The sequence below is a fragment of the Eretmochelys imbricata genome, chromosome 11 (genome assembly GCF_965152235.1).
Source record: "Eretmochelys imbricata isolate rEreImb1 chromosome 11, rEreImb1.hap1, whole genome shotgun sequence".
Classification (NCBI taxonomy): domain Eukaryota; kingdom Metazoa; phylum Chordata; order Testudines; family Cheloniidae; genus Eretmochelys; species Eretmochelys imbricata.
The window spans coordinates 68,309,193-68,334,316 of NC_135582.1; the positions used below are offsets into that span (position 1 = coordinate 68,309,193).

At 40.9% G+C, this 25,124-nt stretch overlaps 1 protein-coding gene across 1 annotated transcript in view; it reads right to left on the reverse strand.

Moving 5' to 3' along the window:
- ABCA12 (ATP binding cassette subfamily A member 12) overlaps positions 1 to 25,124 on the reverse strand; it is a 122,874-nt gene that overhangs the window by 81,771 nt on the left and 15,979 nt on the right. Inside the window, 10 exon segments of the mRNA XM_077829474.1 lie at positions 1,505 to 1,611; positions 2,711 to 2,826; positions 5,376 to 9,392; positions 9,506 to 9,602; positions 10,737 to 10,849; positions 12,591 to 12,682; positions 12,765 to 12,918; positions 14,633 to 14,811; positions 17,839 to 17,948; positions 21,549 to 21,640. Coding sequence (XP_077685600.1) covers positions 1,505 to 1,611; positions 2,711 to 2,826; positions 5,376 to 9,392; positions 9,506 to 9,602; positions 10,737 to 10,849; positions 12,591 to 12,682; positions 12,765 to 12,918; positions 14,633 to 14,811; positions 17,839 to 17,948; positions 21,549 to 21,640 — 5,077 coding nt within the window.

Below are 25,124 nucleotides of genomic sequence, written 5' to 3' on the forward strand. Positions count from 1 at the left end.
TAGCTCACTGGGGCTTATAGGTACTGTTGTTAGAGAAACAATTAACAACAGTGTTACATCATGATGTCCATTACACCACTTTTGTGATTTTGCACAGTGTATTTGACTTCTCTCATATATTTTCATAAAAGTTAAGCATTGTAAATAATTCCGAGTGTGCGCTCTGTGACCCCTTCAATAATATTTAGGTGTTTAAACTTAAATATAGGACACTAACTTCAGGTACCTGTGGTGAAAGCCCCACACCTCTCTGATTCCTTCATACTGTTTTAAAGAGCTAGAGTGGCATAAAGAAACCCTGGTTGCAGCCACGGAGGAGTCCCCTATTGTAGGCATGGTGGTAGACAGCTACTCTAGCCCACTCTCCTCTTGGTCTGCAAGTTCTGGGTCAATCTACTTTGAAAAAAAAACCCACAATCCTGTGGCAGCAGGTTTCAGAGCCTGGGTCAATTTACTCGGGCTTGTATGGCTAGCAGCACGAGGCTCAAAATAGCAGCATAGACATTACCACTCAGGCTGGAGCTCAGGCTCTGAAACCTGTGTTTCTGCTGTGCCCTTCCAGAGTGGTCTGGGGAAAAACTGGCTATTTTTATTTTCAAGAAAGACATATCAGGACAAGAAAAGATGATACACTGGCATTACAATGCCAACCCTGGCACTAACTAATTCCTGGGACAGGATCTCCAGCAATGAAAACTCTTATTTGTTAATTATTTATTATTAATTATTATTATATTATTGTTCCAGTTGTGCTGAGGGACCCCAATCAGCATAAAGACTTGCCTTGCTAGGTACTGTGTAAACATATTTAGAGAGAGTCCCTACCCGGAAGAGCTTACAATCTAATGAGACAAGCAATCATAGACAGGAATATGCCAGCAGAACGCCAAAGGTGCACGTCTTGTTAGTTACAGGGAAGATTTTCCAGTGGCAGTTAGAGATGCCTAACTCCCATTGACTTTCAGTGGGACTTAAGTGCTGAATTTTCATTTGTGCCTTTGAAAAATCTCCCCGTGCATGATTTTTCAAATGCACCTGTGGGAATTAGGGCCACAAGTCTCATGGGAATGGTGCCCCTAACTTCACTAAGCACTTATGAAAGTCTCACGAATGGCTTGAGCCTTAAAAATATGGATAAACCTTCCATCCATCCAACAAGGAAATGAACTGCCAGTCACAAGCCACACAGCACTGATTGCCTCTTCCAGAGGGGTGATGAAAACCACTGTAGTTCGGAGTCAGTCCGGGCAGACTCTGAGCACCTCCCTTTGCTCCCAAACATGTATGGGGCATTTGCACTGACCATGTGGGAAAGAGTGTTCTCTGACCTGGGTAATGGTAACCCCAAAGCACAGGCAGCTGCAGTAAGATCGAGCTCCATTTCTAGCTCACGTCAGGTGTTTTAAAAACTGTTTTCTGTATGCTGGTTTCCTGAACGCTTCATTGCACACTGATGTAGTATCAGTGCGGGGTTCCTCTGAGTCAGCATTTTAAGCAGACTTACCTTTGACTGTAGGATCTCTGGAATAGATGCATGTTTCTCATAGATGCCATTTTGAGTGAAAGGAGCTTCTTCTAGCTGAGCGTGGTTCAGAAGACGTGTTATGTTTTCTGCAAGGGAAAATAAGTTACTTTAGATGACACACAAGATCTTACAGAAACCCTGCACAATGGAAAACTGAACTTCCTCTTCAGGGGCCTGCTTTCCGCAGGTGCTGAGTGCACGCAGTTCCCATTGAGTTCAAATGGTGCTTAGCACCTCTGCAGTCATGCTCTCAGGCCTGGATTGTACCCCTATGGTCCAGCTTGTGAGAGCCTCACCCCCACTTGGACCCTTTTACGACATGGCATTAAAGGGACAGAGTGATATAAAGGGGCTCTAAGAGCCCCTGTTGCAGCCAGAGAGTTCCCCCAGGACAGGCATGGCAGGAGACAGCCATAAAACGACATCCCGAGAAGCCCTCACATAGCAGCATTGCCCAGGAGCAGGGTAGGAACCGAGAGTCACAGGCTGGTCCTTGCTTCCTTCTTGCTCTGGGGGAAGTAATCTGCATCAGCCCTTTTACTAAAACCCTTAATGAGTCTGCCAAGATTTTTCAGAGATCACCTTCAAGATAACGCCCCCCCCCCCAATCCAGAAACACACCCCATAATGGAAACAACACTCATGAAAGCATACGAGACCTAGTGAGTCGGTAACACCTCGCATGTGAGGCAAACAAGCAACTCCGGTGCTGCTGTAAGTATTTACCAAGCGTGTCCATATGAAACACCATTATACCAATGGAAGCTTAGCTCTCAGGATAATGGCTGCCACTTTAAAGGATTGTAGAAGCTGCAGCAGTACACAGCAGAGGAGGAAATACCAGATTGATTTTACTAAGGACTCACTATTTAGGAGTCAGCAGCATACATTTTACTAGCCATGCAACCACAAAGGGAAGAGTGTTCCATGTTTTTATGATTACTGGAGTGGACAAATTACACTGATACTGTGACACATCTAAGGACCAAAAAAATAAAAATCCATGAGACGAATCAAAAGGGACCTCATTTTCAGAGGTGCTGAGCTCTCACGGCTCCAATGGACTTTCAAGCACACTGATAACACGCAGCACCATTTCTTCATGTCATTACACGCAGCATTTTAAAAAGATAGGCTTAAGACATTACCAGATAACTCCCACAGAGTTAATGAAATAATTATTACCTGTCAACTCATTGTCTTGCCTTCCACTCACATTCATTAAACAGATCAAGTATGGCTTGTAAATGTTATCGGCTGACACCTGTAAGATGGCGTTTTCCAATTCTAAAACCAGAAACCTGAAAAATAAGACTGGAATAAGTCCTTTTCGGCTTAAAAGAAACCAGGGGCATTACTGAGTAACCTGTCAGCAGCACTAGGGCTAGATCTTCAGATGGTGTAAATCAGCATCACTTCAGTGAAGTCAATTAATTTACATCAGCTGAGGATCTAGTCTGTGATATTTAATCACTGAAGATGCTCCTGCTTTTTACTGCATTGATCTCTTTTGCCATTATCTCACCAACAACAGGAGAAGTCCTCTGCGGAAATTCACTCTGAGACAATGAGCAAAAGGAAATGTATGTTAAATGGTCACTCATTTGAATGAAAGTGACTGATTTTAAAGGCACAGTAGGGAAAACTAAGAAGCAGGTGGCAGTCATTTAACTAGGGGGAAGAGGCAAAGGAGTTTAGTTTCCCTAGGGTGAGATTTTTCAAAAGCATTTAGCATTTGGTTGTTCTCTCTCTATAGCCAATGGTTAAAACTCCCATTGACTTCAATGGGAACAGAGATAGGCCAACACTGAGCACTTTTGAAAATCTCCCAGTGTTCGTATGGTTTAGTGACTATGAAATCTTCCTCACCCCCATGTTCTCAATGTCTGTGTGGATTGGAACCATAAATAAGGGTGGTAGGTCTCAGACACAGAATCAGAGAAATGGGGGGTTGGAAGGGACCTCAAGAGGCCATCTAGTCCAGCCCCCTGCACAGAGGAAGGGTCAAATAACCCTTGAGCAACCCGATAGGTGTTTGTCCAACCTGTTCTTAAAAACCACCAATGACAAAGATTCCACAAGCTCCCTATTTCAGAGCTTAACTACCCTTATAACTGGAACTTTTTCTTAATATCGGAATTAAATCTCCCTTGCTGCAGATTTAGCTGATTATTTCTTGTTATATCTTCAGTGGACTTGAAGAAAAATAGATCCCCATCCTCTTTATAACTGCCCTTAACAGACGTGAAGACTGTTACCAGGTCCGCCCCTTGGTCTTCTTTTTCAACGCTAAACTTGCCCAATTTTTTAAACCTTTCCTTATAGGTCAGGGTTTCTAAGCCTTTTATCATTTTTGTAGATTTCCACTGGATTCTCTCCAATTTCTCCATAGCTTCCCTAAAGTGTGCCACCCTGAAATGGACGCCGTGCTGCAGCTGAGGCCTCACCAGTGCCTAGCAGAGCAGGACAGTTACCTCACATTTCTTACGTACGACACTCCTGTTAATACACCCAGAATGAGGTTAGCCTTTTTTGCAACTGTATCACATTGCTGGCTCATATTCAATTATTTACCTACTGTAACCCCCACATCCTTTTCAGCTGCACTACTGCCTAGCCAGTTATTCCCCATTTTGTAGTTATGCATTTGATTTTTTCCTTCCTAACTGCAGTACTTTGCACCTGTTTTTATTGAATTTCATCTTGTTGATTTCAGACAAATTCAACAATTTGTCAAGGTTGTTTTGAATTCTAATCCTCTCCTCCAAAGCACTAGCAATCCTTCCAAACCTGTGGGCATCCACAAATTTTACAAGCATACTTTCCACTCCATTATCCAAGTCATGAATGAGAATATTAAATAGTACTGAACGCAGAACAGCCCCCTGAGGGACTCCATTGGACACATTCCCCAAGTTTGATAGCGAACCATTGATAACTTCTCTTTGTGTCCAGTCTTTCTGATAATTTTGCACCCACCTTGTAACAATTTAATCTAGACTATGCTTTCCTAGTTTTTCTTATGAGAATGTCATGTGGAAAGGTGACAAAAGCCTTACTAAAATCAAGATATATTGTGTTTACTATCCACTAGGGACAAAGAAGCAAATTAGGTTGGTTGGGCATAATCTGTTCTTACAAATCTCTGTAGGCTATTATTTATAACCCTATTATCCTCTTTGGGCTTACAGACAGTTTAATACAATTTGTTCCAGTATCTTTCCAGGTATCAAACTTTGGCTGAGTGGTTTATAATTCCCCAGGTCCTCTTCGGTCCCGTTTTTAAAGATAGGCACTACGTTTATCCTTCTCCAGTCCTCTGGGACCTCACCTGTCCTCCAGGAGTTCTCAAAGATCATTATTAATCATTCTGAGATTGCTTCAGCCAGTATCTTAAGTACCCTTGGGTAACTTCATCAGCTGTAGCCAACTTGAATACACCTAACTTATCTAAATATTATTTAACCTATTCTTCCCCTATTTTGTCTTGCGGCTCTTCCCCCTTGTTAATATTAATTGTGTTGAGTATCTGGTCACAATTTACCTTTTTAGTGAAGACTGAAGCAAAACAGGCATATTAAACATTATAGCCTTCTTGATGTCATTCATTATTAGCGATCCTTCCCTACTAAATAGGAGACCTACATTTTTCTTCATATGTCTCTTGCTCCTAATGTATTTATAGAACCTTTTCTTATTGTATTTTATGTCCCTAGCTAGGTGTAGCTCATGTAACTTCAGTGTAATGTTGCTCCTTTAATAGCCAAATAAAATAAACTGGAAGCCAGAGGTCATTGTAGATTCTACAAGAAATTGTGACAGTTATGAAATTGGAAATAAATTAACTTACTGTGAGACCAAATTGTTAGGAGACAGGGTTTGTTCTCCTTCATTCCAAGTCAGGCTCTTATTGAAAAGGGTTTTTGCCATAACACTGAAAGGATGAGCAACACTGTCCAATACAGTATTGAAATCAGCTCTGTTAGGGGCAGACTCTGGGTTGAGGTCCGTTTTCAATAAGATTGGCAGATCAGAAGAGTTCAGTTTCTTAAGAACATAATGAGCAGCTTCTATTATTCCTGGAGATAATTCGCTGTCAGCCAGATCCCTCTTCATCACTTCCAGCAGCTTCACATACCCCGCCACTTTGGTCAGGTTCCATTTGGTGCTTAGCAAGTTGTCAACTGCTTCCCAGACTCTGGAGAAATTATTCCATTCAGAGAGGCTGGCAGCACTTTGGACCATCTGTAGCAGTTCAGACACGCTGGAGTTCCGCTGGACATCAGCCTGGACATCACTGAAGAGAATGAACAAGTTCTTCCAAGCCACTGAGCTGCTCAAGAAATTTTGTGAATTCATGTCCGTCTCGTTCAAAATAAAAGCAATCAAACTGCTTAAAGGATGAGAATTAAATACTCTATCCATACTCTGAAAAGCTGGTGGTAGGCACGTTGTATTACTCTGGGGCAGCTCCTTAGAGATGGCTGTCAGGGTTTGATACTTTCCTTCTATCCAAGGATTCTCAAACTGAGAGACAGTATTTAAGTTTGAAAGAAAACTAGAAGAAAACTGTAACGACTGGATAATACAAGACAGCTCCCTTGAAAAATATTCACTATTGTTTTTGAAGATGCTAGCAAATTCTGGAGTCTGCTCTAGATTTCTTACTGCAAGCTGAAACAATTCAGTAAATGATTTATTTTCCATTGTTCTGGTCTGAATGTCCATGGAAGTAAACAGGAATTTGCAATGGCTTCCTGGTAAGAACTCGCGTAGTGTGGCATTTTTAAACAGCATCTGAAGTGTTATGTAAAAAATGTCATGGACAGAGCAGTTCTGTGGCTTTTTGTTGTCATTGTTACCTTCCTCCAGGAAGGGACTCAAAGCTAAATGCAAGAGATCCAACACTTTCGCTTCTAATGAAGTATTGTGCTGTAAGGAAGTCTTGTTAAATTCCTTTTGAAATAGCAACTGTGAGAAATTATAGACAGCATCAATTTTTTCTTTATTGGATGCTTCACCCAATCTGGTGTCAGAAAGGATTTTCATTCCCACCCTCAATATTTCAAGCAATCTCTGGGTGGAGTTATTGTCAAAATTCATCCATCGATCAATAGTTTCCAATTCACTGATATTAAACTTTTGTTGCAAGTCATTTATAATGAATATACTCCTTTGTACTGCTTGCAAATATTTTGAGACATTCGCTTCTCTGGCATCTTCTCCACCATACTCTTGGGATGCAAGTTTTATCAACTGCTCCAATTCGTTACTAAAATGGAGACCTGAGCCATTTTTCACTGTATGTAAATCTTTTTGCAATGCATCTAAAAGTGACTTGTAGGCAATCACATCGGTGCTGCTCCATTTCATGGACCGCAGTATTTCAGCAATGTGCCAGTAACTGTTGAGCTCATTCCACTGAGCTCCATCAGTGGAATTTTGGATATACTGCATTAGTTTAGGCAGGGAAGAGATCAATAGGTAATGCTGAGTTATGTTCACCTTTGCCATGGTAGCAAGGAGTTTTTGGAGGGATAAAAGCTCTTTATTTATGAGTTTATACCAAATTACTCTAGTTAAGTTTAAAAAACATTGCGTTTCCTCTGAATAGGGATTAGTATAGAAAAGTCTTTCAGCGGGGATCTCATTTGATGGGGCAAATCTTTTAAACATCCTCTCCAAGTCAGGTTTGTTCTTTGTGGCAGAAGTTGAGTTGAGGAAGTGTTTTAACAAACTAAATATACCTTCCAAATCTGCGGGTTTCATTCCCAAGCTAGAGTTATGAAGGAACTGATGTGCTTTTGCTTTTCTGGGAGCTAATCCAATGTCAACAACATTGAGAGCTTTTTTCAGTATTTCCAATTGTTTCATACTGGAATCCACTTCTGTCAGGTTCCATTTGCTGATCATCAGATTGCCAATGCTCTTACAGACTCTTGAGAAAAGTCTCAATTCAGGCTGGTTGGAGGCATTTTGGACCATCTGTACCAATTCATATATACTGGCATTCCACTGGGGAACAGTTGGCAGAAGACTGGCAGTAGACAAAGGCAACCTATTCCAGTCCAGTGAACTGCCAGAGAAATTTTGTGACTTCAAGTCTGTTTCATTCAAAATAATAGGAATCAAAATGTTTAAAGGATAAGATTTAACTACACTATCCAGATTCTGAAAGGCTGGTATTAGGCACGTTGCATTACTCTGGGGAAGCTCCTTAGAGATGGCTGTCAGAGTCTGATACTTTTCTTCTATCCAAAGATTCTTAAAGTTAGAGACAGTATTTAAGTTTGAAAGAAAACTAAAAGAAAATTGTAATGACTGGATGATACATGACAGCTCCCTTGAAAAATATTCATTATTGTTTTTGAAGATGCTAGCAAATTCTGGAGTCTGCTCTAGGTTTCTTACTGCAAGCTGAAACAATTCAGTAAATGTTTGATTTTCCATTGTTCTGGTCTGAATATCCATGGAAATAAACAGGAATTTGCAATGGCTTCCTGGTAAGGACTCACTTAGTGTGACATTTTTAAGCAACATCTGAAGAATTATGTGAAGAATGTCTTGGACAGAGCAATTCTGTGGCTTTTCATTACGATTGTTATTTTCCACGAGAAAGGGACTCAAGACTAAATGCAAGAGATCCAACACTTTTGTTTCCAGTGAAGTATTGTGCTGTAAGAAAGTCTTGTTAAATTCTTTTTGAAGTAGCAGATGCGAGAAATTATAGACAGCATCAATTTTTTCTTTGTCGGATGCTTCGCCCAATCTGTTGTCGTAAAGGATTTTCATTCCCGCCCTCAATATTTCCAAAAATCTACCAGTGTTTTTATTGTTAAAATTAAAAACTAGATCAATAGTTTCTAATGGACTAATATTAAACTTTCGCTGCAAATCTTTTAATACGTACAGGGTTTTTTGTATGGCTTCTATGGTCATTGAGATATTGGCCACCCTGGAGGCTTCTCCACCATACTCTTGTAACGCTTGGGTAGCAAATTCTGTCAGCTGTTCCAATTCTTTATTGAAAAGAACATCTGACCCATTATTCAATGTATATAAAAGGTTGTGCAATATATCTAAAAACTGCCCATATGCAATGATGTCAGTGTTGTTCCATTTCGTGGATCTTAGTTTTTCAACAGTACGCCAACTGGCATTCAGCTCCTTCCACAGATCTTCATCAGTGGAATTTTGGATTATCTGCATAAGTTCAAAAACGTTTCTCAATAGATAGTACTGACTCATCATATTCACATTCATCACATTAGTAAAGATTTTCTGGAAAATAAAGTACTGCTCCTGAAAGACTTCATTGATAGTAGGTTTAAGAAAAGAATCTGAAAACAAAGATGGGATTTCTTGCATTGTATAGATAGAGTTTTTAATGTCTTCAGGGAATGATGAAATCCTATGAGATATCTTCATTTTGATGATATCCCATGTCTTCACTGTATTAATATTAATCTTATTTAAAAATTCTAGATCCCAAATCACTGTAGCTAATTTAAAAGCACTTTGAATTTCTTTCCAATGGGCTGCTGTATTGAAAATAGAAGTCCCGTAAAAGTCTTTCTGAAGTAGAAGAGATGTGAAGTTATAGACTTCATCAATTGTTTCTTTACTTAATGGTTTCCTTAATTTATTGTCAAAGGGGATATTCATTCCCAACTTCAGAATTTCATACAATCGCTGAATGGTTTCATTCTCAACATCTGTGAATGGATTTACGTTTTCTGATTTGTTTCTATTAAAATTTTGTTGGAAGCCCTTTAAAAGATATAGGGACTTTTGTATGCTTTCTAAATCCTTTGAGAAAATAGCTCTTCTGAAGTCTTCTCCATCAAACTCCGGTAATTTGATTTTTCTAAAAAGAAAGAAAAGTGTTTTAGAAAATATGAAATCAGTTTAAGTGAAAACATAAATGCAGATTCAATGATATTTTTGTCATTTTCCATGGTTCTGTAAGTCCTTTTTTACCTCCAAACTTCTTCCATCTGAGATACCAAACTTCGGTTGTCTTTCCAGTTAATGGAGAGATTGCAAATATCAGCCACTGTTGAGCTGTTATTTTTGCCTACAATGGAAGCATAAAGAAGATGCATATGTTAATTTGGAAACTGAACTGAAAATTATGGTTATATTTGCAAACTTGGATGTCTAAAGTTAGGCACCTAAATCTATATTTAAGCAGCTAAATAAGTGTCCTGGTTTCCCTATCTATGTTTTCCCCATATGAGGAACACCTTGGGATCATGAACATCTGGCTGCTAGCAGAGGTACTCCATTAGCACTACCAGAATCTTGCTGTCAGTAATACAACTTGATGTTGCCTGCTTGTTCAGCTTCCTGTGCTCATCTTCAAGGCCCTTCACAATTCCCTCAGTTGTCTGTTCTTATCTCTGTTTGCACCACCTCCCATACCCTCTGCTCTGCAATCATTGCGACCTCGAACCTCTTCCCCTGTCTGTTTCTCCCACCAGTTGACTTCATGCTTTTTTCCAGACCACACCTTAAGCATGGAACTCCACCCTGTACTAATCCCACAACCTCCTTATCAATGCCAACATCTACTATCCATGAATCATACTGAACAAGACAACAGAAAATTGATTAGGACTAGGTAAAGGAGCACATGGAGAATAGCATATTTTGTATATGTATATATAAAATATGTTTTATTTCCCTCCTGACCACTCATGTAATCCCACTTGACTATACCCTACAAGTTTCAAAGGCTTTGCCTTCACTGCCAATAAGTGTGTTTTTAACGCAAGACAACTACCTTGAGATAGCTATCTCACTGTAAAGTCCAACTGGAGACAAGGCACTGCAGTTTTCACCTCTACATAGTTACCTGAGTTCAATACCATACTCTCCACCTGGGGTTGACCGTGCCTAGTTACACTGAGGTAGAAACTACGGCACTTTGTCTCCACTAAGATATTACACTGAGAAAGCTAATTCATGTTAATTATCATGCTGTAAAAATATATCTTTTTTGGTAGCAGCAGATTAATTGAGGAAGAGTTTTAAGTTTCCATTGGCAATGAGACATTTTATTTATTTATTTAGATTTGTTAAAAGTTGAAGGGACAATTCATTAAGCTGAATGGCACAGGACTGGTCCGGTTGCCTACAAGCTCACAGTATGTTTCTCCTTGGTACTGCAGTTTTTCAACAAAGATACAGCTAGTTTGAAGGATCTTACCTTGTTCTGAACAGTTCTGGGAATACAAAAGACGCAAAGCCCTTTTTTGGATAGGTTTGATTCCATCATTACTCATGACTGGAGGAGAAACCTGTTGAGATGCCATCAGAGCACTACGGGGGAAAAACAATGATAACAAATTGTAGTTCCAGGTTTACAGGGAGAAACAAAAGACCGGGGGAAATAGCTGGAGTGTGGCATACCATTCTTAAAATACTTGACAAAAAAGACGCTGCCCTTATGTTTAATTATGTGTTTGATCCTGCACAAAATGCTAACAAAGGGCTTTGAATGAAACCCATAGCAGTATAATAGCAGAAATGTGTAACACCTTACACTCATTACATTCACTCCTATCAAGAAGCTCAAGCAAAACCTATACACTACTTAACTTCTCAAAATAAGGCATAAGTAGGACAAAAGTGACACACAGTCCTGGCGGTGCACTGTGCAGGGTGAATTTTATCCTGAAAGAAACTAAGAAATAGAGCAGGTAAGGATCAAGATAAAGTGGGAATCCACAGAAGACAAGATAAATGGATGGGAAACGTGTGGCCATTTCAGAGAATTCATTTTTTCTCTAAAACATTCAGACCGAAGGGAAACAAGGGCTCTTTTAGAAAAGAAAAAGCTGTCACTTAGGTTGATTGTATTACAGTGGTATCCATTAAAATAGCTATTCAATATTCACAGTCTTATGGATCTGATTCAAAGACCATTAGAGAGACAAGGTGGGTGAGGTAATATCTTTTATTGGACCAATTTCTGTTGGTGAGAGAGAGACAAGCATTCAAGCTTACGCAGGCCTGAAAAACCTGAAGAACCTGACCTGAAGAAGAGCTCTGCATAAACTCAAATGCTCGTGTCTCTCACCAACAGAAGCTGGGCCAATAAAAGATATTATCTCACTCACCTTGTCTCTCTAATAACCTGGGACCAACACAGCTACAACAACACGGCATATATCAAAGACTATTGAAATCTTTGGGACGCTTTCCATTGACTTCAATGGGCACTGGATCAGGCCCTCTATGTTCTGCATGTATAAAATTTATGGTAGGTGCAGAGTCATTTTGCAGTGCAGCATTGCATGTGGAGTTACAACTGGTGCCCTGTTTACATACTGCAAGAGATATGCAAACAGCATAGTAGAGCTGATTTGTACTGTGTGGACGAACACATACTGCCTTGCAAGAATGGCCCCAAAGCAAGGACGAAGTATGCTGCTTATTGTATCTCCATATTTATTGTAATGTTCTTGGATAGGTTTTCTCCCCTCATTGTTAACCTGAATATTTTCATTCTGCCCAGGCGCACATTAGAAAGAGTAAGCAGCAAGAGTCTCAAAAGGGGAAGGAGCTGCTGGGACATGCATAAAAATTGCACCTGACTCATTGTGCCAAAAGCATCAGGAAAGGAATAGTGAGAGCACTAGATGCTATGGATTGCCAAAAGTGAGCAAAAATGTTGTAAAGGAGTAGGTAGTAGAAATAGAAACTGTTTGTCTTTTATTTCGACATTGAATAGTTTTGCAAGAACTTTTGTGGTCTTGAAGGTAGCTGAAGAGTCCAATTATTAATTTCCTGGCTGGGCAGGAAAATTTAAAAAACAGGAATGCTTACTAGGTGTGTCCATAATAAGGATTGCCAAAGCCTCCCAGGATTGTCCTGGAGTCTTCAGGAATTAAAGATTAATCTTTAATTAATTATTACGTCATGTGATGAAACCTCCAGGAATATGTCCAATCAAAATTGGCAACCCTATCCATAATTCTTGTTTTCTTTGCTTGCAAGGCCTCAGTTTCTCCTGTGGGGTAATAAAATTTACTCCAAAACTTTCTGCACAAGATGTTACTTGACTGCTCTGCTCTGGTGCAGCAGCTTCCCATATGTTAATATCAACGTCACAATGGGTGGAGGTTCTTTGTGTGCCTCTTGATCATTCACCTATAAAAAGATCACTGTTTAATATTTTCTTGAGAACCTCATCTTTCCTGTAGAGGACATGCACAGTCTGGCTAAGACGTACTTTCATAATCATAATTTCGAATTGTATTTGTGCAAGTTCTTTGCAGAAACCCTTTATTGTTGCATTTATCATGCCACTTTCTAGGTACACCAGCTCCAAGGTGCCACGAACAAAATTCTGCACAGCTCTTTGATGTACAGGTGATAACATGTCCCTGTGAGATGGAATAGCATAGTGAATGTTATGTCTTCTTGCGTGATATAGTCCTGGTTACAGGTCTGGAAGCAGCAATCTAATGAATGTGGACACTCACAGGTAACTCCTTGATTAAAAAGAGTAGCATTGACAAAACCCCTTCAAAGGAAGTGAAATCTGTTATCACATTGAGAGTGGCTCCACTGAGGATCGGGATACTAGAGCTTACATGTGTGTCCCCAAGCGCAGGTTAGGACATTATCTCAGTTTTCTCCAGACTAATGGCACTTGGATTGTTTTTAGTTTCCTCTGCTTCTTGTTAATGATGAGCAAGAGTGAGTCCTCCAAGATCACAATCAGCTCCATAAAAAGGTTCACAACCAACCCTCTTGGCAACTTCTGTAAGGGTCTTCAAACTGTTCAAGTTAAGGAGCTTAGCAGGTGTTTGATATTAAATACAGCTTGCCAGCCTCATCTCCATCAATCATTGCTGGAAAGAGACTTGGCAAAGAGATACGTGGTTTGACTCCATTGGATATTATAAAGTGGACCAGAGACAATGATCTCTGCAGATACACTATCCAGCTTTCAGTCACACAGCCAGTGGATGAGTTGCACAAATTTCTCCTGATACCCCAATTTGGGGCACATCCTGAAGTCCTTTTGATTTCGATGGGAGTTTTGTCTGAGTAAGAATTGGGAAAGGACTTCAGGACTGAGCCCACTAAGGAAAGTTTTCACAATCCTAGTTGAAGATAGTGTCAAAGGTTTCAATCAGGGCAATAAAGCCTATGTCTGAGTCTCTGTTTTGTCCCCTCCATTTTCTCTGTAACTGTTGAGCAACAAATATCATGCCAAAGGTACTTCTTCCTACCTAGAGCTATAGTTTCAAAGCCACAAAACTCTAAAAGCCAGATTCACCTCTCTGGTCTGGCTGCTTGATGCCAATGTAGCAATGCGAAGTAACCATAAACCTAATTTAAGATTTCTTCTAAGCCAAATTCAGAGAGTGGTACAAAGCCGCTAGCGTATACCAGCGCATTTGGCCCTGAGATCTTCTGGAAGGAGCTGGTTAGCTAACATCATCATCAAAAATCTATCGCAGAGCACTGAAGAAAGGATTTGTCTTCATCTGACATTTTGGACAGTCAGTTACCTAGCGTTTCAACTTCCACATGGTAGTGATAGCTGCATACCGACTATGCCTCAGAACAGGCTGACAGCCAGCTGACACTGGGTAAAATTTGCAAAAGTGCTTGAGTGGCACAGGAGTCACTTTCACAAGTGATTTAGCGACATCGGGTATGTCTACACCGCCCATAGGAGCAAGCCCTCCAACCCAGGTTGACAGACTTGGGCTAGCAGGGCTTGTGCTAGTGCTCTAAAATTAGCCATGTAGACAGAACTTTGAAGTTGCAGGTCCGGGTGGGCTTCAGAGGGCGAGCTCCAGCCCAAGCTGGAATATCTGCAGTGATGTTTTTAGTACACAAGTCTGTTAACCTCAGGCTGAAAGGCTCACTTCTGCGGGCTGTGTACCCATAGGGGCTCGAGTCTCACTGAAAGTCAGTGTTTTACCCACCATCCTTAGAGACCTTCAGACATATAGTAAGATAGCCCTGCACCAACAAAACTCAGGTTTTGTTGCTTTGAGTTGCCACATCACAACTGCCTGCTCAGTAACATGCATAACCACCATACCGTCAGCGCCCTTCCCATCCCTGCTGTTCTCCTACCTGTTTGTGTTTTGAAGAAAAGCAAATATATCCTTCATCCTCAGACTGCCTTGGACCACATCTGGGGCCATCAAGAGGAAATGCCACAGAGAGGTTTCATTCTGCACTCGTGAGATGAGTGACAGGAACGAGACGGTTTCTTTGACAAACATCATCTGGTACTGAGGGTCCTGCTGCAACTTAAACCATAAAAACAAGATAAAATTATTTAAGGGGTAAAGAAGAATTTAATATTTGTTAACTAGCTGCACCACATAACCAAAATATTCACATTGCACATACAAACGGGTACAGCTATCTAGAATTCATACCAGAGCATTTTAAACTCTGGTAACCCCAGGACACTTTTGGAAGGCCTTTACCAGTTGTATGAAAATTAAAATTGGAAAATATTTTTGAATGTAATACAATTGTGGGCTGAGTACGCTATTTATTCTGAGGGAGGCTGTACCCTTACAATCCAGCCTCAGCAAGGGATAACACACAACTGCAATGACCCAAGAGCATGAGAAGGAACCAGATTGGGGTCACATGGAGTCACAATTCAATCTCTGCTCTGTGGGGAAGTAAGATGCCCCCTCCCTTTTTCTAGCACAGTTTACGACCCCCTCTAAGACAGTTTAGTTGTGCCGCCTGGTGCTTTATGGGGTTCTGCTCATTCCACACACCTGACAAACCACTCCTCACCAACCTGTGCGGGCAGGGAGGGTAGCAGTCCATTGGCAACTGATTTCCCTCCACTTAGGATCTGGCAATGCAGGTACACTCTGTAGGCAAGGAGGTTCCACACGCCTCCTTATTCCCCTGCGCAGGCATTCAGCAGATCTCATATCTGGGTGATTCTGCATATTGTACCTACAGTTGTGTCAATGGATCATATTCCTCCCAAGTGTAACTCTGCTGAAATGAATGGGTTTACACCATGGATGAATTTGGCCAGCCTATCTAAATTCCATTTCAAGCAATTGTTTAAGCTGTTACAGGTCTTGGGAGGAGTCCAGCTCTAGCTAGTCTTTCCGCGGTGAGTCACTGATGAGCACAGCGTGGTGGAATAACTTGTTCTCCTTCATGAAATCCTCTCCGCAGATTCCCTCGTGGACCCAGAACAACAAGGTTCTACAGCAGAGATCATAAAGCAATGGACGTAGGGAAGATGACAGGTGGTAAAACGAGAACCAAGGGGAGGGGTGAGAAAATAACATGGGCCCAATTCCCTGATGGTGCAAACAGGGAGAAATCCATGTAAGTCAACGAAGCAGCATCTTTACACCAGCCGACCATTTGGCTCTAAGTGGCCGAGTGCCGTGACCAGGATTCCTTTATTAGACGCATCTCAGTGCTGGAGTATGAATGCGTCAAAGCATAAGATCCCTGTGGTCTAACTAGTTTTAAAGACTTTGCATCTGTGCAGCACGGGCTGTGACTCCATCAGGCGATTCATTCGGAGAACCTTGCTCATGGGTGTCACATAGTCTAGCTTTCTATATGAGACTGAGAATGAGAACACAAGACAAGTGAAAACCAGCCCTTGTCCTGATAAATAGAGAGCATACACTTTATTTAAGATATAATTGTTTTGAGTGATAAATTATATGGCCATTTGAAAGATATGCTCTTTCACAAATTATTGGGATTGACACTGTGTAAAATTATATGGCTCCTATGAAAGAGGTCAGGTTAGATGGTCATGATGATCTCTCTGGCCTTAAAAATCTACTAATATTCTCAGCAGATCCCTATATTTACTAAAGCAGGCAGACTAATAACAGGAGGAAACAAACCATCTTTATTATGGAAATTTTCAAAACACCAGTGGGAGTAAGTTAGGCGCCTAAGTCTCATTGCTTTTCAATGGGCATTGAGTGCTTCATTCCAATAGATGCTTTGAAGAATGTGACCCATAAGCAATTACATTATCCTTTCTCCTAAGGAATTGGAATGCAAATTATTTAGGGCAGCGACCATCTTTTGGTTGTGTGTTTGTACAGCACCTTGTACATGGGATCTTTTAGTCCATTAGGAGGGCTCCCAGGCACTACCCCAATACAACAATCCGAATAATAATAGCCATTATTAATATTCTCAATGGAGACAAGAGGAGGTGGCTAGTCACCTGAGATATCTGACTTCTGAATGCTTGGAAAAATGACTCTAAAAGAGATGAGTTGGTAAAACAAAACGTCCTGTGAACATTTGCTCCCATGCTTTCCCAGGGGAGATCAGAAGAGGCTATATATGGTGACAGGATCTCACAGATAACAGTTTTGATGTTTGCTGCCGATGAATCCTGTGTCGGCACCTAAAAGGGAAATTTAACTTTAGTGGTGATAAAAACAGGGTTTTCCTGACAGTGACTTTAATCAAAGCAGTAAGGAATTGTGACTGGTGGTAATTACGTTAAACAATTTAGCCCTGATCCCACAAACATTTATGCACATACTTTAATTTTATACATGTGAATGGTGCCACTGACTTCTCTGAGTCTATTCACACGCTTGTAGTTAAGCACATGGGTAAGTGTTTGCATGATTGGGGCCGTAACATAAAAACATTAATATATTCATTATAGTTTATAATTCATCAATTAAAGGGTGACAAAGTCCAGAGAATAGTGTTGTACATTAACTGACAAAAAGCTCACATCCCTAAACAATTATTATCACAGACGGATATTGGGGCATCTCTGAAACCACCGTGTGGTAGCTGTTGGCAAATGCTGACTATGATCGCAATGACTGTGACATGGTATTTTAGTTGAATGTGAAAGAGGATATACATTTTGCCTCATGGAGTGCCCTTGCTTTGAAGAAAATAGAAAAGTCCTGTGCTCGTATATCAGGGTATGGTCTGTTGGTATTTGGTAATCTGTGAAGTGGCAAAGTAATTTGGATGTCTAACATAATACTTGCTGGTTATGTTTAGAGGAAAACTAAATTGGTTAGTCTCTAAGGTGCCACTAGTACTCCTTCTCTTTTTGTAAATTTACCATAGTCACTTAACAACCCATCCTCCGCAACTATCTTCCCTTTCCTAAAATAAAATACATGTTCAAAGGATAGGGGCAGCTTGTCAGCTGGCATCGCGATCATCATAACTCCATTGAAATCAATTCACACCAGCTAGGAATCGGCCCCATTCCACTTAAAACTCTGTTATTTAAAAAACAAATTCATTCCATGTCACTGCGCCACGGGTGCAAAAATTACCTTTCCCAAACTTAGAATTTTGTTGACCACGTTTATTCTGGAACTCAAGTTGGACAGTGATGAAATGTCCTCCAAGGTGCTTTTCAGGTTAGCTACTGAATCCAATATCGCTGTAATAATGAGAATTTTCAAACACTATACTTAATGTAATGTTCTGACACAAATAAGCCCATGATTCTTAACCTCTCGAGTAAACCACCTCATGCAATAGCACAATTAGCAACGCTACGTCTTTGCTTGTGTGATTAGTAACAGTGCAGGGCGGAAAACAGTTTTCCCATTGCACAAAAATTGTATCAAAACATTTCTCCTCCCAGACTGGGACAAAAAGTAATAATTTTGACATTGGTTGTGAACCGAACTTTTCTTTTTAAATCAGGTGTGCTCGCTCTCAAAACATTTCATTTTGATCATTTCAGAATGTTTTGTTTTGATTTTGACCATTACACCTCATTTTTACAATAATTAGCTCAAATTTTAAAACAAAAATTAATTTCAAACCAAAAAAGCTGAACTTTTTTTTTCAAAAATGTCGAAACAAAACATGTCGACAGTCTCATTCCTTTTTTTTTTTCCCCCCCCAAAAATTTTCAACTTGAAAAACTGGTCGAAACCAACCCATTTCTGTAAAAAGTTCTGGCTTCAACATTGGCATTTTCTCATGAAAACTATTTCCCAAAAAGTTCTAGTCACTACTCCATCTTCAAGGACGTATGTCAATATCAAATATTTAAGGGATTTATCTGATCTAATGAAATCTTAAGGGTCACATTTTCCTTTTGTAACCTTTTAAAACTCATCCATTCGAATGTTTTATTGGGTCTTCACATTTACTTTCATGCTGGGTCTTCAGTCTTGCAGTCATCACACTGGTGGAGTCATCTTACAAGGTCTTACTAGGTAATGGAGGTCAGGCTGGGCCTGTGGTTGGATGGGACATCTCTAAGGAACACCAAAGCACCGCAGGAAGTGATCTCAGTGATTCACCGGGTGGCACTGTTTATTATCCTACTTGAGGTATACTGCACATCCTCAACTGTAAACGTAAATCGGCATGGCTGCACTGAAGTCAACATTCTTAGAACTATTTGTATTAGGGCTATCGATTAATCGCAGATAATCAAATGATTAACTCAAAACAATTAATCGTGATTAAAAAAACTAACTGTGATTAATCGCAGTTTTAATCACACTGTTAAACAGTAGAATACCAATTAAAATTTATTAAACATTTTGTATGTTTTTCTACATTTTCATATATATTGTATTCTGTGTTGTAATTGAAATCAAAAGGTATATTATTTTTTATTACAAATATTTGCACTGAACAAATGATAAACAAAAGAAATAATATTTTTCAATTCACCTCATACAAGTACTGTAGTGCAATCTCTTTTTTGTGAAAGTGCATCTTACAAATGTAGATTTTTTTTTTGGTTACATAACTGTACTCAAAAGCAAAACAGTGTAAAACTTCAGAGCCTACAAGTCCACTCAATCCTACTTCTTCAGCCAATTGCTAAGACAAACAAGTTTGTTTACATTTACAGGAGATAATGCTGCCCTGTTCTTATTTACAATGTCACCAGAAGTGAGAACAGGCATTTGCATGGCACTTTTGTAGCCATCATTGCAAGGTATTTACGTGCCAGATATGCTAAATACTGGTATGCACTTTCATGCTTCGGCCACCATTCCAGAGGACATGCTTCCATGCTGGTGATGCTCATTAAAAAAAATGTGTTAATTAAATTTGTGACTGAACTCCTTGGGGGAGAATTGTATGTCCCCTGCTCTGTTTTACCCACATACTGCCATATATTTCATGTTATAGCAGCCTTGGATGATGATCCAGCAAATATTGTTCATTTTAATAACACTTTCACTTCAGATCTGACAAAACGCAAAGAAGGTACCAATGTGAGATTTCTAAAGATAGCTACAGCACTCAACCCAAGATTTAAGGATCCGAAGTGCCTTCCAATATCTAGGAGGGACGAGGTGTGGAGCATGCTTTCAGAAGTCTTAAAAGAGCAACACTTCAATGTGGAAAGTACAGAACCTGAACCACCAGAAAAGAAAATCAATCTTCTGCTGGTGGCACCTGACGCAGATACTGAAAATAACATGCGTCGGTCCACACTGCTTTGCATTGTTATAGAGTAGAACCCATCATCAGCATGGACACATGTCCCCTGGAATGGTGGTAGAAGCATGAAGGGACATATGAATCTTTAGTGCATCTGGCACGTAAATATCTTGTGATGCCGGCTACAACAGTGCCATGAGAATGCCTGTTCTCACTTTCAGGTGGCATTGGAAACAAGAAGCAGGCAGCATTATCTTCTGCAAATGTAAACAAACTTGTTTGTCTGATCATTTGGCTAAACAAGAAGTAGGACTGAGTGGACTTGTAGACTCTAAAGTTTTACATTGTTTTATTTTTGAATGCAGTTATTTTTTGTACATAATTCTACATTTGAAAGTTCAACTTTCATGATAAAGAGATTGCACTACAGTACTTGTATTAGGTGAATTGAAAAATACTATTTCTCTGGTTTTTTACAGTGCAAATACGTGTAATCAAAAATAAATATAAAGTGAGCACCGTACACTTTGAGCTGTAGCTCACGAAAGCTCATGCTCAAATAAATTGGTTAGTCTCTAAGGTGCCACAAGGACTCCTTTTCTTTTTGCGAATACAGACTAACACGTGTGTTGTAATTGAAATCAATATATTTGAAAATGTAGAAAACATGCAAAATATTTAAATAAATGGTATTCTGTTATTAACAGTGCGATTAATCACAATTAATATTTTTACTTGCTTGACAGACCTAATTTGTATACATTCACGGGTTCGCAACTATATTGTTCAATGAAATCAATGCAGTTATGCCAGTTTACATCTGACCTGTAATTTTTTGAATTAGATGTAAAACTTAAGCCTTCCTGACCACCTCTGGTCATTATGAATACGTAATAGATATTACAGAATGTGAATTGTGAATTCATAATTGAATTAGAGCTCCTTGGAACAGAGATGTCCATCCTGAATGTTTGGGAAACTCCTAGCACATACTGTATAATAATAATTATGATTATTTATACTTGAAACCTAAGATATACAGTACTCCTTCAGTGAAAGAGAAACTTGTGACCAATGAAAACATCTCAAAGATTAAATATTCACATTGCCACAAATGAGCTACAGGGAAAGGATTATTCACAGAAATTATCTGCTGAAGAATTTTGAATAAGAAATTTGCAAAAATCATAGTCAGTTTGTGGACGAGTTCTGAACAGGGAAAAAGGCAATATTAGTTACATGCATTTTTATTTATGAAATATTTGGATGGCCCTAGTGGGCATCAAAGATCTCATGGCATTCCTTAGAAGAAAACCCTAGTGTTCTGGCCACATTCCAACACCGGATTCGGCTCTAGGAGGGCCTAACCTCTGATCCCTAAGGGGTTAAGAAATTTTTGAGCTTTGTAAAGACATTTATTTGTGATTATTCCCACGAGTTTAAAATAATAGCACTAGTACACTCAAGCGGCCATGGAGAACATATCCATCATTTCAACAGCACTCTTCTAGGAATTGCATCTCTGTCAGGAGAGCTTTAAAAGATGAACCTTTAAAAGATTAGACCTTTCCATGCAGCACACCGAGAGCTCTCTAAACACTAATAGAATTGAATAACATACCTCGTGAAGCATTCCTGCTTTTTGGAACCTCAGCACTCTGCGGTGATGGATGGATGGCCTTCCCCAGGTTAGATGACCTTTTCTGTTTTCTCCTATAAAGAAAGAGACAAGACCTGTAACTCCACATACGGTTGCTTAAAACTGAACTTATGCTAAACTAGAGATGGTCTCAGGTTAAAGCTGGAGCTGACTTTCAGGGCTGGTTGGATGAGGGGTTTTGATTCATGCTACGCTGAAGTTTGCGCTGAAGTTCTGGTTCAGTACCATTGACTCCAGTGGCAGGCCCAGATACTGAATACAAAGAGAAGGCCAAATTCACCCCTTATGTAGCCCCACTGACTACATTTGAATTACATCTGGCATTAATTAGGTCCAATCTCTATCTAATTTCCTGTATTTGAATGAAGGGCTAAACATAATCACGCCAGATTCTGTCCTTTGCCCAAGACATGCTCGGCACAAGACCGGGATGGGACACCAAGGAGCTGATTGTGTTTCCCTGATTTTACAGTTGCCCAGGCTCTACTGCAAGTTAAAGCAACCTAGGGGCTACTCTAAATTAAGACAACAGGCCGTGCTCACTAAGGGACTATACTCCTCTTGAGAATCACCATAGGGTACCAGAGCTCTACCTCCATCCTGTGAATCATCTCCTAAACTGGGGGTGGGAGTGAGGAGAGAAGGGTGTTGGCATGGGAACCAGTTTCACTTCACTGAGGGAAATCTCAGCTGGCTAGCAGCAGCCAGATGACATTCAATTGCTCCGGAAGTGAGATGGAACTGAAGCTGAGAAACTAGCTTATTTACTGTGTTTGGAGCAATAGAAATGAACAGTTCAGAGGTAAGTTAGCAAAATGACAAGTTTAACCAAGCTGCATAATAGGAGACAAATTCTTAGTTTTCTCAATGTGGCTCCCCTAATATCCTCCAGAAAAATGTCTAGTGGCAACACATCCAGCCAGTGAAACACCAAGATAGAAGTGTTACGTAATCAAAACAAATTCCCATTGGCTGATCCTACCCTAGAGCCATGACTGAAATCAGAGACCTCCGGATGTTGTTTGCTCCAAGTAACCCTTTTGCTGCTATCACATACCCTACAGTTTTCAGTTAGGCTTTCACAGCCTGTAAAATGGATAAATTAAGCATCTAATCAATGAGCATGCGGGCGTGCATACACAAATGCATGAGCACATACAGATACACTCGTTTTATATTGTACAAAGCAATGTATAAACATCACCAGTGACAGGGAAGCTGATTAACAATCCAAATGACTGGGGGGAGGAGGCAGGGGTGCTACAATTTGGCCAAAATATTTTGGTTTTCAGTTGCCAAATTATTATTATTTTTTAAATCAGTTTTTGAGTTTTCAAGTTTTTTTCCACATTTGTCAAAATTTTCTGCTGGGAAAATAAAACCTTATCTGGCCCTCTTTCCACAAAACAATAAAAGACAAATTAGGAGGAATGGCAACAATTGAAACAACTTTGGGCCTGAGAGTTATAATTTCTTGATCCCTAATTAACCACCTTCTTTAAGAAGCACAAATGATGACTGCCAAAACAGCGAGGGCGGCCTGGTCTACTGGATCGAGCAGTGGGCCGGGAATCGAGAGACCAGGCCTCTATTCATTGCTCTGCTACTCATCTGCTAGGGGACCTCAGGCAAGTCCAGCGCTTGGTCTATTTAGCAGAGCTGTGAGGAGAAAGGGAATTCTGTTTCATGCAGGATTTCAATATTTTCAGATTTGGTTTCATTCCCATTTGGAACGAAACCCCAAAATTTTGAAATTCTAGGTGAAAGGGGATGGAGCTCCAGTTCTGGGGCAGTTCCCCTGGTGGTCTGCCCCCGAGCTCCCCTGGAAATTGCAGCTCCCAAGACTTCCTGGGTCTTGGCTCCCTATCAGGCAACTCAATAAACACACAGAGAGCTGGGAGCCCTGAGAACCCCACTCCACAGCTGCCCGCCAGGAAAACTGCAGAGAATTGAGAAGCCAAAGAGCTTCGGAGCTCGGGTTCCTAGTGCTTTCAGGTTCTCAGCTGTCAAAGAGCTGGGCAGGTGAGGAAATGAGGCAGGTTTCAGAAACCTGGCAGGCAGGATTCCATCAGAGCCCTGCCTGGGTTCCATCACAATTTCAAGAAAATCAAACCGTCTCTATGAAATGTTGCATCAGAGCTTTTCTGACCAGCTCTACTACCTAGGTAGCAAACTTTTTAGTGCAAGAACCATCACTTAGGGTACGTCTGCCGTGCTCTGCCCATTTCCCGAAACAGGAGTGCAAGCACAAGCAGGACAAGTTCTTCAAATGGGGCCTCATCCATGTTGCTGGCTCTGGTTGCCGGGAGCATGCAGACCCAAAAGATGGCTCAGCTGGATGTGTTGACAGGCTGAGATGGTTTCTGGTACAGTGCCACGGAATGGACAGTCAAGTTTTCCCACAGTGCACCACGAACAAAGGGCTACAGCTGGGGAGTGCACTAAGAAACCTGGGATAGGCTGGTCTGGCTCTGGTCTGTGAAGGGCAGTGGGGACGTGCGATCGAGGGTGTGAGATCAGGGTTCAGAAATTCTAAACCCAGGGTCACTATCAGTGTGAACACTCAAGCGCAGGCTTAGAAGCACCGAGCCTGATGACTTGAGACCCACAGACCCAGGCTTACCCTGCAGTGTAGACACACCCTTACAGTGTGTTCGTATAATGCGGAGCACAATGGTTCCCTGCTCTTGGTTGGGGCCTCTAGACACTAGCCCGGTAGAAATGATAGTAGTCACTCTAATACAAGGTTCCCAGTGTCACCCCAGAGGTACTGGGCCAGATCATCATGTGTGTAAGTCAGCAAAGTTCTGCTGATTTCAATGGAACGACAGATCATCTACACCAGCTGAGTATCTGGCCCACCCGCCTCGGGTGATAGATCATCGTTCCGAGCTAGGAGAGCTGATTTACCAAGAGCATCTTTTAGGGCTCAAAGTAGGGCAGGGGTTCTCAACCTTTTCTTTCTGAAGCCCCCCCAACATGCTATAAAAACTCCATGGCTCATCTGTGCCACAACTGGTTTTCTGCATAGAAAAGCCAGGACTGGCATTAGGGGGTAGGAAGCAGGGCAATTGTCCAGGGGCCCATGTCACAGGGGGCACCATAAAGTTAAGTTGCTCAGGCTCCGGGTGATGGGGCTGGGGCTAGGGGCCCTCGGCTGCAGTCCTGCATGGCAGGGCTTTGGCTTTCTGCCCTGGCCCCTAGCGGGTCTAATGCCAGCCATGCTTGGTGGATCCCTTGAAACCCGCCCGTGGCCCACCAGGGGCCCCCGGTTGAGAACCGCTGCTTTAGGGAATATTGACAAAAGATGAGTGCACAGAGGTCCTGCTCGTAAAATCTTAACCCCTGCAGTGGGGATCTGCGCCACCCCTGTATTTCTCTGGCAACCTTACTTCAGCCCTCGTGTGTGTGTGTGTGCATTGAGTGTTGGAAGATTTTCTTATCGTGGAAAGCATCAGGGAATTATAATGTTGGTGCCAGCTCCTTCTATAATTATTTTAATAGAAACATTTTTAACGTGCCCAGTGGGCAATTTGC